The sequence below is a fragment of the Furipterus horrens genome, unplaced genomic scaffold, assembly GCF_987537825.1.
Source record: "Furipterus horrens unplaced genomic scaffold, mFurHor1.1.pri manual_scaffold_2, whole genome shotgun sequence".
Lineage (NCBI taxonomy): Eukaryota > Metazoa > Chordata > Mammalia > Chiroptera > Furipteridae > Furipterus > Furipterus horrens.
Window position 1 is genome coordinate 214,718,505 of NW_028327172.1, and position 13,935 is coordinate 214,732,439.

General features: G+C 49.1%; 1 protein-coding gene across 4 annotated transcripts in view; it reads left to right on the top strand.

Annotated features, from left to right (window-relative positions):
• The window catches only part of STK32B (serine/threonine kinase 32B), a 155,476-nt gene that overhangs the window by 41,965 nt on the left and 99,576 nt on the right, over positions 1-13,935 (top strand). For 3 of the 4 annotated variants that reach the window (XM_090267087.1, XM_090267088.1, XM_090267089.1), the window contains exon 2: positions 1,568-1,623. The exons of the other annotated variant lie outside the window; for it this stretch is intronic. In XM_090267087.1, coding sequence (XP_090123213.1) covers positions 1,568-1,623 — 56 coding nt within the window. The remainder of the gene's footprint in view (positions 1-1,567; positions 1,624-13,935) is intronic. 4 annotated transcript variants of the gene reach the window in all.

The window sequence follows — 13,935 nt, forward strand, 5'->3', positions numbered from 1 at the left end:
CGGTGCATTTTGGAGGAAAGCCCCACAGGGCTCTGAGCGGATTGCACGGAGCAGACCTAGTCTGGAGAGGGAGGGTGGTCTTCTCGGGGTGCAGAGGGGGCAGCGAGGCAGAGGACCACGTGTGGGGCCAGGTGGGGAGCATGAAAGCCACAGGAGCCGCTGCTCCAGGCACAGAAAGCGAGGTCCTGTGACTGGGGCTCGGAGGGTGGGGAGGGTGCCCCCAGCCCTGCGGGGCCCCCAGTCGGAGCTCGGAGGGTGCCCCCAGCCCTGCAGGGCCCCCAGTGCGGGGAGGCATTCCTCCCGAGAGCAGTGCGGTGGCGTGGTGCCCGCATCTCAGGGCGGGAGGGTCGGGGCGGGCGCTGGGAGGCCCCTGTGGCAGGAGGCGATGGGGGTCGGAGTGGAGGGCGGCTGCAGGCGCGGACAGCGGGGAGAGGCGGCGAAGAGGTGGAACGGACGCGACCTGCCGAGGGGCTGGATGTGGGGTCGGGAGGAGAGGAGCCAGGATGAGTTCTAGGCCTTGAGTTCGCAAGGACAGCTGAACACTGAGTGGCTTGTCCTGGCGTCTGCGTTGGCTCGGTGACGTTTGTGGTGCTCGGGAGCTTCCAGGGGGCGCTGTGAGGTGGGCGGGGGTCGGTACCTGCGTCCCGGAGACCAGCAGCACCTTGTGGGGCCATCGGCCATCGGGGATGATGGAGCCTCTGCACCCGTGGAAGCGGAGGCTTGTAGGACGCGGGCTGGGTGGGCTGCGGTGTGTAAGGACTGGGGGCCCAAGGCTGTGTGTGTGCAAAAGCAGGAAGGTGAGCGGGGGGGCCCTACGTGGGAGCCCGGCAGGTGCTTGAGCAAGGAGCGCGTGGCCGAGCAGAAGGGAGCCAGAAAGGCGCCCGCTGCCTCCAGCGCGTGGCCCGTGTACAGCGCTGGCTGTCGGGCGTGGAGGGAAGCCGGGCTGGCGGAAGGCACGGGGAACAGCAACCACGGGGACCCCGTCCAGGCCTCCGTCCTGGGGGGAGGCTGAGAGAGGATGCTCCAGGAGGACGGCCGGGGCTCTCCGCCCTCTCCTCCAGGAGCTCACGACCCCGGGCAGAGACTGGCGTCCACGCAGGAAGGGACCATGACGTGGTCGTGGCAGGTGAGGGTTTAGGGCTCCTACAAAGGAGGCGGGATTAGCTTCTTGGACGCTCGGGCGGGTAAGCTGCTGTCTGCGCGTGGGAGATAAGTGTGCCAGATGGACGCCGTGGGGAGCGGGCGTGGGGCAGGTTGTCCCGGCCGAGGGGAAAGCGGCAGGTATGGGAATTTGGTAACCCAAGTGTCCATGGGGTTCTCTGTCATCCCTTTCCCTACGGGCCCACCAGGGAGGTGTCAGCTGCCTTAGGGGTGGGGATGGAAAATCCCAAGAGTGTCCATTCGGGGGGGGGGGTTGGGGCAGGGTGCTTCCTCAGCAAAGGCAAGCAATTGAAACTGGGAGCCGTTTGGAATAAATGGTTAGGTAAGAACTTTCCAGAAGCAGCACGAGCTTTGCCACATCTGACTTGTCTCCTCCCCGCCCCCCCCCCCCCTTTTTCTTTTGCAGTCAACTTTGACCATTTTCAGATTCTGCGGGCCATCGGGAAAGGGAGTTTTGGAAAGGTAAGAGTGACGGGTCCTAAAACATTCCATCCACGCACCATCCCCGTCGCGACCGCTGGGCGTGGGCTTCCGCGTCTGGTTTTCTGTGGCTGGCCGGGCGCCGTGCGGCAGAAAGCCCCGGACTCGCCAAATCTGAAAGGAGAAAGGAAGTCTGAACAGTTTCCTTTGGTTCCGCTGTAATTTCATTCCGAAAATCAAATTACCACGGCAGCCCTGGTTTCGGTGAATTACAATGGTGATTATTTCAAGATCGCTAATGCTATTTCCCCCTTGAGGATCCAAATGAGGGAAGCGGAAAAAACCCACCAGCTTACGAGAGGGCCAGCATCAGCTCCTTTCTGCAACACTGGCATTTCATGAAAACATTTTATTTGGAACGAACACTTCACAGGAGACCTGCCCTCCTCACAGCGTTTTCAGGGTACAGTGTGTTGGCCCTGGCTGTGGGCGTGGCGTTGTACAGCAGATCTCGGGTGTGCATCTTGCACAATTGACCCTTCCGCCCATTAGTTAGTGACTTTCCATGTCCCTCGCCCAGACTCTGTCCCCGATTCTGTGGCTTGGACTGTTTTATACGCTTCATTTACGTGGAATCTCGCAGCGAGGGTAATGTCCTCAAGATGCATCCATAGAAACATGCTGCAGATTTTCTTTCTTTTGAAGAAAAAAGATTTCATTTACTTATTTTTAGAGAGGGGGAAAGGGAGGGAGAAAGAGAGGGAGAGGAACATCAGTGTGTGGTTGCCCCTTGCACGCCCCCAACTGGGGACCTGGCCTGCAACCCAGGCCTGTGCCCTGCCTGGGAATCGAACCGGCGACCCTTTGGTTCGCAGGCCGGTGCTCAGTCCCCTGAGCCACACCAGCCAGGCTAGATTTTCTTTCCTTAAGGCTTTTGTGGTTCCTGTATACCTCATTTCCGTTTTCACTTCTCTGTCCCCTTGAACCAAATTCTCCAGCTGTATCGCCACCTGCTCCCCGACCCTGCAGATTGGGCTCTGGGTCACAGGGCCGTTCGGGATAAGGGGCATCGCGTCCTTACATGGTGTCCTTGGGCAGATAGGGGTTTCCCTTGGGGCGGTCGCCCCCACTGGAAGTCGGTCAGCAAGGGCTTCGGAGCGGGCAGGGCGTGGAAAACGGACGTGCCGTGTCTGCCACACCAGGCTGCCGCGATAAGCCAGTTAGGGTATGCGGTGCAGTGTCTGGCGCGAAACCAGACCTGCACTCTGTCAGCGCTGATCCCCTCACTGTGTAGGCACTTCCCCTCCTAGGCAGCAGCGAGGGGGAAGGGGAGACTCGGACTAAATGTGCTTTTCAGAAGGAGGTGGTGGTAGCGGGCACGCACGGTTCTTGCGTGGAGGGGCATTTGTTTGGGCCTAAGGGGGGCACTGGGATCAGCAGGGCTGTTGTGTACGTTTAAACTCCCAAAGCATCTCGTCATGTGTGACAGGTCACTATTGATAAATGTTGGGATGAGGCTTGGGAAGGCTCCCGATCTTTCATGGCGCTTGCTCTTCTGGAAAACCACGTAGTTCTGACTTAACAGGAGCCTTGTCATTGAATTTTCTCTATGACCTGTTATTGGTAGTTTGTGTAGAATTGATATAAAATTAGCCAACTTAGGTTGATTTCTTTACTCTTTTATTCATTCATTCTTCCTTCAAAAGATCCAGCCAGCCATCCATTCATCCCTCCACCCAACCATCCATCATCCATCCATCATCTCTCATCCATCATCCATCCATCCACCTACCCATTCATCCATCGTCCATCCATCCGTTCACCATTTGGGGGATCATGTTGTTCTGGATCCTGTTCTGGGTTCTGAGGTTGCAGAAGTGAACAAGATGTGGCGTCTGCTTTTGGGGATCTCTCAGGTACATGGAGGAGGCAGAGAAACAAACAGATAATTAAAATCCAGTCTGAAAATCACTGATGGAGAAAAGCCCGGGAGGTATGGGTATGCGGGGTGAGTTTGGGGGACACCAAATGCAGACTTCAGAAAGGACACTTCACGTAGAGGGCAGGGTTGACTAAATGTCTCCATAATATTTTCTAACACTTTAGTGTGAACATTTTCAAACATATAGCAAAGTTGAAAGAATTTTATAGTCAGCCCCCATATCCACCCTCTAAATTCCACAATTAACATTGACCAAATTTATTTTATGAGATACCTATTCTATTCAGCCATCAATCCATCTTCTCTTTTATGAATTTTATAGTAAATTGAAAATATCTGTACACTTACCCCAATTATCTCAGCAAAGAGATTTGCCTATAGTTTTTCTTTTGCTGCAAAAGCACAAACAAGGAAATGCACAAACCTCAAATTCACAGTTGTTGGGTTTTGAGAAACACATGCACCTGTGTCACCTGAACCTCTCCCAAGATATAGAACATTCCCGTCACCCAGAAGTCCCCTGCTGGCCCTCACCACCCAACACTCATCTGTACTCAACCCCTCCATCCTCTGTAGCTGAGGTTTGCCTGCTCTAGAACTTAAAAGAGATGAGGTCGTACAGTAAGGACCTTGTGTGTGACTTCCTAATGCTTAGCATTTTGCATCATGACTTGCCTCATAATGTTTGGGTGTTCATCCATGCTGTTGTGTGCCAGTACTTTTTTCTTTTCTCTGATGGATCATATTCCATTCTGTTAACCCGGTGATTTTCAACCAGTGTGCCACAAAGCATTTTAAACCGCGCAAGACCTGACTACTGAGTCAGGGACACTGACCCCTCCTCCCTTAGATTGTCACATACAAAAAGGTAACAACAGCCCACACCACAGTGGCCATCTGGTGTGAGCAGATCAAAATGATACCTATTTTTTGGTCAGATTGGAAGAAAATAATTTTTTGGGTGTGCTGTGGAATTTTGCTCATTAGTTTATGTGCGCCCTGGGATGGAAAAGGTGGAGAACCACTGTATTAACATGTCCCAGTCTGCTAGTCCGTTTTCATCGCGATAGACTCCAAGGTTGTTTCTGGTTTTCGCTACTTTGCAGAACGTTGCTGGGAAACTTTGTAGTCTTTTTTGTGAACATGTGATTTCGTTTCTCACGGTTTAACATCTGGGGTTGGAATGGCCTGGTATAGAGTAGGCGTTTGTTTCGTTTTGTATGAAACTGCCAAAAGGCTTTGCAATGGGCTTGTGCCAGGTTACCCTCCTCCGGAGACTTCCATGTGCTTCACAGCCTTGCCGGCGTGCCGGGGTTTTTCACGTCAGGTGTCCTGGGTGTGTGGGAGTATCGCGCTGCGGGTTAGTTAGCGTTTCCCCGATGAGTCGTGGTGATGAACATTTTCTTCCAAGGGCTTGGTGAGGAGTCTTATATCTTCATTTGTGAAGTTTCTGTTCAAGACGTGGTGCTGTTTTTAAAAACTGGGTTGTGATGTTATTAGTGAGGAGTGGGATATATATATTATATATATATTTTATAATATACATATCCATATCTCCATATATATATATATATATATCTCCGGAGCCGGAGTCCCTAAGGCGGTTTGACGTTGTAGTCAACACCGGCAACTCCTGCGGCGCACCTGAAGCCAAGCTGTATTGACTCCGTCTTTCCCTTGGACCCTTCAGCTGCGAAGAGAGGGGGGGTCTGCTGCATGGGCAACAGCAGACCCTCCATATCACCCTGCCCAGGCTCTGTAGCTTCAGCTTCACTGGAGAGGACACTCCAGCGTCATCGCAAGATGTCGATTCAACACGGGAGGAGACAGATACCGTGTCACTCCCGAGTCGGACTGCACAGCCATTCTCGGCGGTGCAGATAGACTCTTAAGAAGCTACACCATCGTCTCTCGAGACGGACGGCTGCCGACGATATACGGATACCAGTCCTTGCTCAGATATGAGACTGTTCTCTACAAAACTGTAGTTCTCCTATTAATTTTACTAGTGGTTTGTTTTGGTGCACAGACATTTTACATCTCAATGAGGTCTCATTTATTGAGTTTTTCCTTTTAGGGTTATCGCTCTGTGTGACTTGTAGAAGAAAACTTGGCTCAAGGAAATATACTCCAGTCTCAAAGATATTTTCCTGTGTTTACTTTGTAAAATTTTTATGGATTAGTTTATAGGTTTAGTCTTATGATTCATTTTGAATTATATTTTTTGTATGATGTGATATAAGGGTTGAGCTTCTCTTTTTTTTTTTGGATGTGGATATCCATTTCTTGAAAAAAATTTCCTTTGCTTATTAGACGGCTTTGGTGTCCCTGTGAAAGCTCAGATGCCTTGTGTAAGTGGGGGGTCTACTTCTGGGGTCTAGTCTGTTCATCCTACCGACTTAGGCAAGTACCGGACTATCTGGATCGATAGTAAGTCTTGAAATCAGGTAGTATAAATCCTCCAACTTTATTCTTTTAGGGATTGTTTGGGTATTCTAGGTCTTTGGATTTTGATTGAAATTTTGGAATTCTTGTCAATATCTAAAATAAAATAGATGGGTGAGATTATAGTGGAGATTACATGAGCTTTATATGTGAATTTGAAAATAATTGGTATCTATCAGCATTGAGGATTCTAATTCACAAACATGGTGTGTTGTTCTGTTTTTTTCCTTTATTTATTATTAGAGATTTAAAAATTTATTTTAGCAATGTTTTGTAATTTTGTGGGCAGGGGCTTTGTTGTGTTATTGTATTACTATTTCCCCTAAATAGTTTATAAAGGTTTTTTGGGGGGCACTATTTTAATGGAATTGTTTTTAATTTAATTTTTAATTGTTTATTGCTAGATATAAAAATACAATTGATCTTTGTATCTTGTATTTTGAAATTTTGCTAATTAAATTATTAGTCGTGATAGTTATCTTTGTCGTTTTCTATAGTTATTTTAGGATTTGTTTTTAGAACTTATACTAGTTTTACAAAATGAGTTGAGACATTTTCCTTCTCCATTTTCTCAAAGACTTCCTCAAATGTTTGATAGGGTTTACGAGTATGAATGAAACCATTCAGGTGAGGGGTTCATTGTGGAAAGGCTTTTGATAACAAAAATCAACTTCTTTTTAAAAATATTTTATTTATTTATTTTTAGAGAGAGGGGAAGGGAGGGAGGAAGAGAGGGAGAGAAACATCCACTGGCTGCCTCCAGCGCGGCCCCAACCGGGGACCTGGCCTGCGACCCAGGACCGTGCCCTGATCGGCAATCGAACCGGCAGCCTTTTCGTTTCCAGGCCAGTTTTTTTAATCGATGTGAGTCTATTCAGGTTTTCTGGGTTTTTTTCGTATGTGAATTTTGGTAAATTGTAATTTTCAAGGAATGTATCAAATTTCTTTAGGTTGCCAAATTTGTTGTCATAAAGTAATTTATAATATTTTTATATGAACCTTTATGTTTCTATAGCATCTGTAATTATAACTTCTCTTTCATTTCTGATATTAGTAATTTGTGTTCTTGATCTTAATTTTTTGACCAGTTTATATATTCTTAGATTTTCACAATGAAGCTGTAGGTAATGTTTATTTTAGACATTTTTTAAATATAAGTTTTTTAAGCTATAAAATTTCTTCTAAGTACCACTTTAGCTATATTCTAGAAAACTTTAAATATTGTATTTTTGTTATTTAGTTTATAATATTTTCTAATTTCTCTTTGACTCGTGCATTATTTAGGCATGTGTTTTTCAATTTCCAAATATTTGGGTTTTTTTTACCCCCCTAAACTTACTGTATTTATTCCCTTTCTTTCTTGAAAACTATTTCTGCTGGATACAGATGATCAGGTTGACAGTTTTTTCCTCATTACTTTAAAGATTCTGTCCCATTGTCACCTGATCGCCACAGTTTCTAATGACAAGTCATGAATCTGAGCCATGATGTGTGGTACGTCCTGTGTCACTTTGGTCTCTCCTTTTATGACTTTCCTCCCGTCATTGACTTTCAGCTGTTCGGCGATGGCATGCCTGGGTGGAAGCTCTGGGTTTGAGAGTCTCTCTCCCTCGGCTTAGATTGCCTGTATGTATTTTCATTTATTTGTACCACGGTGCCCTTTGTACCGTGCGGCATGGTCACAGCCGTGAAAACTGTTTCAGTGTCCTTTGTGCTAATGCCAACATCTGAGTTATCGTAAGACCGGCCTCCATTGGGAACAGGTCAGGTTTTCCCAGTGTTTATATGTTGAGTCATGTTTGGTGACGTCCTGGATGCTGTGAATATTGTGTTGTAGAGACTTTGGATTCTATTGTGTTGCTTTGAAAATGTACTTTTAACAAGCAGTTGACTTGGCTGGACTGACACCGCTTGCTCTGTGTCTGGGGCGGGTGCACACACCTCAGTCCCCTCTTTTCCTTCTCTGCCAGGCAGCTTACCGTGGCCTTCAGGGGCCCGCCAGCGATTTAGGCAGAGCTTCTGTGCCGATTGAGGCTTCTCTCTCCAGGTTTCTCAGAAGAGGGTGGCCCAGAGAGTTTAGGAAGTCTGCCCGTAATCTCAGGACGAGTGGTTGAACTTAACGCTCCGAGTGCCACGTGTGATCGCTAAAATCCATGTGAGAAACGCCAGGCTGTTTTGCTGAGAAATGCAGAGTTTATGAAAAATACCTATAAAAACATTATTAGTCATCATAATTTGCTGAAAATTTCACGACATATAGTAAATACACTCTTCTTTTGTAAGCAGTGTTCTTTGATGCAATTTAGCAAAAAACTTATTGCATTAAAGTTATTTTATTATAACAATTATTTTAGAAAAAGTAAATTCTTTCCTTCACTATGGCTTTTGAAATATAATATATGGCTATGGCATAATATAAAACCTGTGATTATAACTTGAAAAAACACATAGCAACATGGATAACAATCAAGAAGTATGCCAAATAGTGCATAGATTTTTGAAAAAGAAAGACAACATCACAACGTACAGAAAAATGAACACAAATGGCATTCACACTGGAGACATATATCAGTAGATACCCACAGTGGAAACCAGCTTATAAACAAAATGCTAACACTCTACTGTGAAGCAGTGAAAACATCCGTGAGCAAACGCTTCCGTATCAGGCATGCTGCGTAGCGTTTCGACAATTATTGCAAAGATAAATGAAATGAAAAGGACCGTTTAAAATGTAAGTAAAAATTATAACAGAATTAGTATGTCAGTATGTGAACAAGCGTAAAAACTGACATTTGGATCAACGTGAGAAAAAGTTATATCAACATATAACCTGAGGAACAGAAAAAGAGAAAACATGAAATAGGAATTATTCCATTGTTAGTTACATTGATAGCCGTGGGAAAAAGAGTCGCTGGGAGCGACGCGGGCACTTTCGGGAAAATTCGTCCGCGGCACTCACAGCGACATGGGCACTCAAAGGGTTAAACAACGGAACAGTTAAAATCCCGTCTGACCTTCCCTTTCTGTTGTTTGTTGTCCTCCGTTTGAGCATTTTATGATGTTAGGACATCTGCTGCCCCCTTTGAATGCACAGCACCATGGGTACCACGGGGAACACCCAGAAGCCCGTGGCTTTGAACCTCACGTTCTCGACGATTCGGGTCCTGAGCCCTTCGCCTCCATGCAGGGCGTGGGACTGACTCAGCCCAGAGGGGAGAAACCACGCTCCTCCTCATAGTGAATGTTTTGGCTTCGCTTTCTGCCTTTGGCAGACTCGCTGTCTGGCCTTTATTAGTTTTCCAGGAAGACGGTTCATTGTTAGACTCTGACAGTGGCCCCGGTTATCAGGAGTGAGCTCACACCGTTTACCTTCACGCTTCCCTAGTGGCGCCCCAAGGGAAGAGCTGCAGGGGGTGGCTGGTCTCTGCAGGAACTGACTGACGGTTTTAATCACCCCTTTAGTGCTGACTTCTGGGGCCACTGAGGCCCGGCAGAGTAATGTGTGCGTAGCTAGTGGAAGCACAGGAACTTGGGGTCGGGCTGCCTCTGCTTAGTGTTAGGTGTGGGCACCTGGGAGAGTCAGTTAACCCCACGGTGCCTAATTTTTCTCATCTATAAAGTGGAAAAAGAATGAGGAACTGCAGCAGCTGCTGTTCTTCTTTTCTTTCTTTTTTTACTCCCCTGCATGCTATTCAGTCCCCTTTCTTATCACAACGTCCCTTTCCATAGGAGACCGCCTCCCCACTCCGTGTGGCCCAGAGGACTGTCAGTCATTGTGGCCCCCCCTCCCCTCTGAGATGGGCGTGGGATGTGGCTGAGCCGCCACTCGGACCCTGTCCTGCTAGACCAGGGCTTGCTCCCAGGAGGCTGTGTGGCCCAGACCCAGCCACTCAGAACCTCCCACAGGACCGCAGGGGAAGGGCTTGCCCTTTTCCCTCCCGGATTGTGCGCTGTAAGAAGACAGATCTGCGTCTGGTCCCGCCTCCCTCAGGAAGTGGTAAAGGCGGAGGTCTGTCTGTAGAAGGAAAGAAGGAGGCACAGAGCAAAGAAACAGGAACAGGTGCATGTATCTCACCTGCACATATGGAGTGCATATCTGTATGCACATATGTATATACATATATACCTTCTAAGCAGTACATCTCGTCGGCAGCCGTCCGTCTCGAGAGACGATGGTGTAGCTTCTTAAGAGTCTATCTGCACCGCCGAGAATGGCTGTGCAGTCCGACTCGGGAGTGACACGGTATCTGTCTCCTCCCGTGTTGAATCGACATCTTGCGATGACGCTGGAGTGTCCTCTCCAGTGAAGCTGAAGCTACAGAGCCCGGGCAGGGTGATATGGAGGGTCTGCTGTTGCCCATGCAGCAGACCCCCCCTCTCTTCGCAGCTGAAGGGTCCAAGGGAAAGACGGAGTCAATACAGCTTGGCTTCAGGTGCGCCGCAGGAGTTGCCGGTGTTGACTACAACGTCAAACCGCCTTAGGGACTCCGGCTCCGGATTTTCTGTCGGGGTTTACTCCCTTAGCCTTTCCCCTGAAGAGGTATGCCGCAAGGCAGCGGAGGTTTTTTGGAGTCAGAGTTTTCCTTCTCTGAAGCAGTACATACGCATGTATATATATATACACCCACTAAGTAGTATATGTGCACACCTGTGTACACGTACACGTATACGCACATAAATATACACCCACTAAACAATACATAGGCACACATACATGTTACCCCCACGCGTATAGGATAGATGCATACATGAGTGTATATGTATGCACATATAAATGTACTCTCACATAGCAGTATATGTACACACATGTATGTATGTGTGTATCCACATACCCACAATATACATATATATATTCATACCCACCACACGGTGTATATGGGTATATACACATATGTACAAATGACAGAGAACATCTATGTGATATGTAATGTAAATGAATGGAGGTTGTATAAGTGAATAAAGAACGTCACAATTAATCATTCATCTGGGAAGATCTGGGGGACCGGTGGACACCGATCGTCTCTGGCCGAGGGTCCCGAGGCCGACTGCTCCGTCTCCCCTGCGGCAAGCCTGCCTTACCCACAGCCGCCCCTCCGATTACCGCCGCACCCCCAGCCCCACGCTCCTTGAGACGCCCCGAGGCTGGAGCCTGCCGAGTCCCGCGTCTGCACCAGCCGCGTCCAGGCTGACGCGCTCGCTCTGAGTGCACTTGGGAGTGAGCAGGGCTCAGTGACCTCCGAGGGAGGGCGGAGGAGACCTTTGGGAGAAGGTTTGCTTCCAAGGTGTCTTTTTTGGACGGGCAATGGTCCCTGTGCTTGAAGAGCCGGAGCGTTGAAGCAAAATAAGTGGGGAGTTAATTAAAATTCACGGAGGCAGCCCGCACAGAACACAGCAGAAGGCGGCACGGAGGGGTGCGCCGAGAGCCCGTTACGTCCCTCACAGGGCGGGCCTGGGAGAAGCGAGCAAGGCTGCAGGGACGGCCGTGCCCGGCTCCGCGCTGCCGTATTATGCAAGGGCCCTCGTTTCTGTGCACAAGCACGTTATTATTTGTCTCGTCCCACAGGGCAGACTTTCACGTCTGCGTGCGAACTGGTGGTGTGAAAAAAATATTGGATTAATAGCAGACTAGCCGATTGAGGGCCCCGACGGTGACGTCTCCGCTGTAGAATGAAACAGGGATGAGGTTTTACAGGTGCGTTCATCAGTTTGAATGTTGAGAAACATTTAACTTGGGGTTTTTTTCCCTTAAAAAGAGTAGTCTTTTGGAATCTTTTTTATCTTTTAAGTGGCTGAGTCTTCCAGAGACGGGGAGCAGAGTAGAAACGCACAGCGGGACTTGGGGCTGGACGGGCACTGTCTACAGCCAGGCGTTCTAGGCGGCTGTGTGTGGCAAGCAGCCAGACGAGGTCTGCGAGGCTGCAGAGCTGACAGGATGGCAGGGAACAGACCAACATGCAGACAATAAGCAAATACGGTATTTCAGCCGTGACCGTCACTCTCTGGGGGACAGTCTAGTGCAATGACCCGGGAGGACAGGGCTGCCGCTGTCCTCGGAGGAGAGGGCCACAGAGAAGGCCTCCTTGAGAAGGAGTCATTTAAGCCAAGACCTAACTGTGAAGAGCTGGGGGAGAGAACCCCATAGACAAAAGGGGCAGCAGATGCAAAGGCCCTGAGGCAGGCGCAGAGTTAGTGATGGGGCAGCGGCACCGCGTCTGCCAAAGCAGGGCCTTGGGATACGAGGTCTGTCCAGAAAAAGCCCAGCCGTTTTTAATATAAGGAGAATGGTGTGCGTGACATTGGTGTAACCTGGCAGCCAAGGAGAGAGGGCTGGAATGGGCACGTGGGAACAATGACGGCTTCACTGTACCGGTCAGTGGGGGTGGTAAACACCACTGAGTGAGCATGCGTACTGTGTGGTTGTCGCATTCAAAATGACTGAGCGAGGAGAGCAGCGAATCTGCATCAAATTTTGTGTTAAGCGTGAACATTCCTCCTCGGAAACTATTCAGGTGACTCAGAAGCCGCAGCTGTGGGTACCTGGTGACCGGCAGCTTCACCACGACAATGTCCCTGCTCACGCATCACGTCTCATGCAGAGTTTTTTTGTGAAACATCAAATCACCCAGGAAACTCAGCCCGACTACAGCCCAGACTGGGCGCCCTGTGACTTCTGGCTTTTCCCCAAACTAAAGTCACCTTTGAAAGGGAAGAGATTTCAGACCATTTATGAGATTCAGGAAGATATGACGGGGCAGCTGATGGCGACTGGGAGAGCTGGGTGAGGTCCCAAGGTGCCTGCTTTGAAGGGGACTGAGGCGTCATTGTCCTGTGTACAGTGTTTCTTGTATCTTCTTCAAGAATTGTCTCTGTTTTTCACATCACATGGCTGGGTACCTTCTGGACAGACCTGTTATGAGGTTGCTCTTCTCAGGAAAATGCACGAGTCAGCCTGTGGACAGCGGTGGGAAGCCTCAGCTCCCAAGCCTGACAGCACTGAGCTGGAATTCTGGCTGACGCAGGCGACTGCGGGCACGTCGCCTGACCTCGGGGAGCCCGAGGAGTGAGCTGTTATTCTTCTGTGAGCATCACTTTCGGAATTCTGAAACGTGATGCTTCTGCTTGGAAGCCTGGCTTATTCACGCAGACCTTTCATAAAGGATGGAATTCATTTCGTTTTAATGAAATATTTATTCATTTTATATTAATTAGGCGGCGTTTGGCCTGAGGCACGCTTTGGCAGGATTTGCTGGCTCCCGGGATCGCTTTATTAAGAGCTAAATATCACAGGAAATATCACAGGCTCACTCGTGAATGCCTTTCAAGCCTCGGCCAGGGCAGCCGACCCGTTACTGACCGCGACGTTTGACTGGCTTCACCGCTCGTGTGCCTTTGCTGTCATGTTCCCTTAATGAGTCTCATGCCACCCGCTGGACGAGCCTTCCGGGCCCTCTCACGGGCACACGTTTCCAGCACTGAGGGCGGCCGGAGCCCCAGCGCTGGCCCCGGCCCCGGCCCCACGACTTCCTTTGGCGTCTCCTGACACTGGGGTCTCCCCTGGGACATCGGACAGGACCGTGTGTAAACAGTGGCATTAATTTATTTATAAAACCCACAGCCACCTGTTGGAACTGCGCCAAACTCTCCTCCATCCTGCTATCGGAAAGAACACCTCTCCTCCTCAAAGCTCAGACTTGCCATGTTCGTTGTTCGTTTATTCTTTAGTGATGTATTCATTCACAATTGTATACCTAGGATCTGCTTTTAAAACTTTCCAGAAGCTCTCCAACACCCTCAGGACAAAAGCCAATGGTACGAGGTTGCCAGCGCTGCTGTGACAAAGTCCCACAGACGGGCTGGAGGTGGGGGGCACTGTCACAGCCGGAATCACTGTCTCGGGTCTGGAGGCCAGAGGTCTGGTGCTGTGTCTGAAGGGCTGGCTGCTTCTGCAGCTTCTCTCCTTGGCTTGT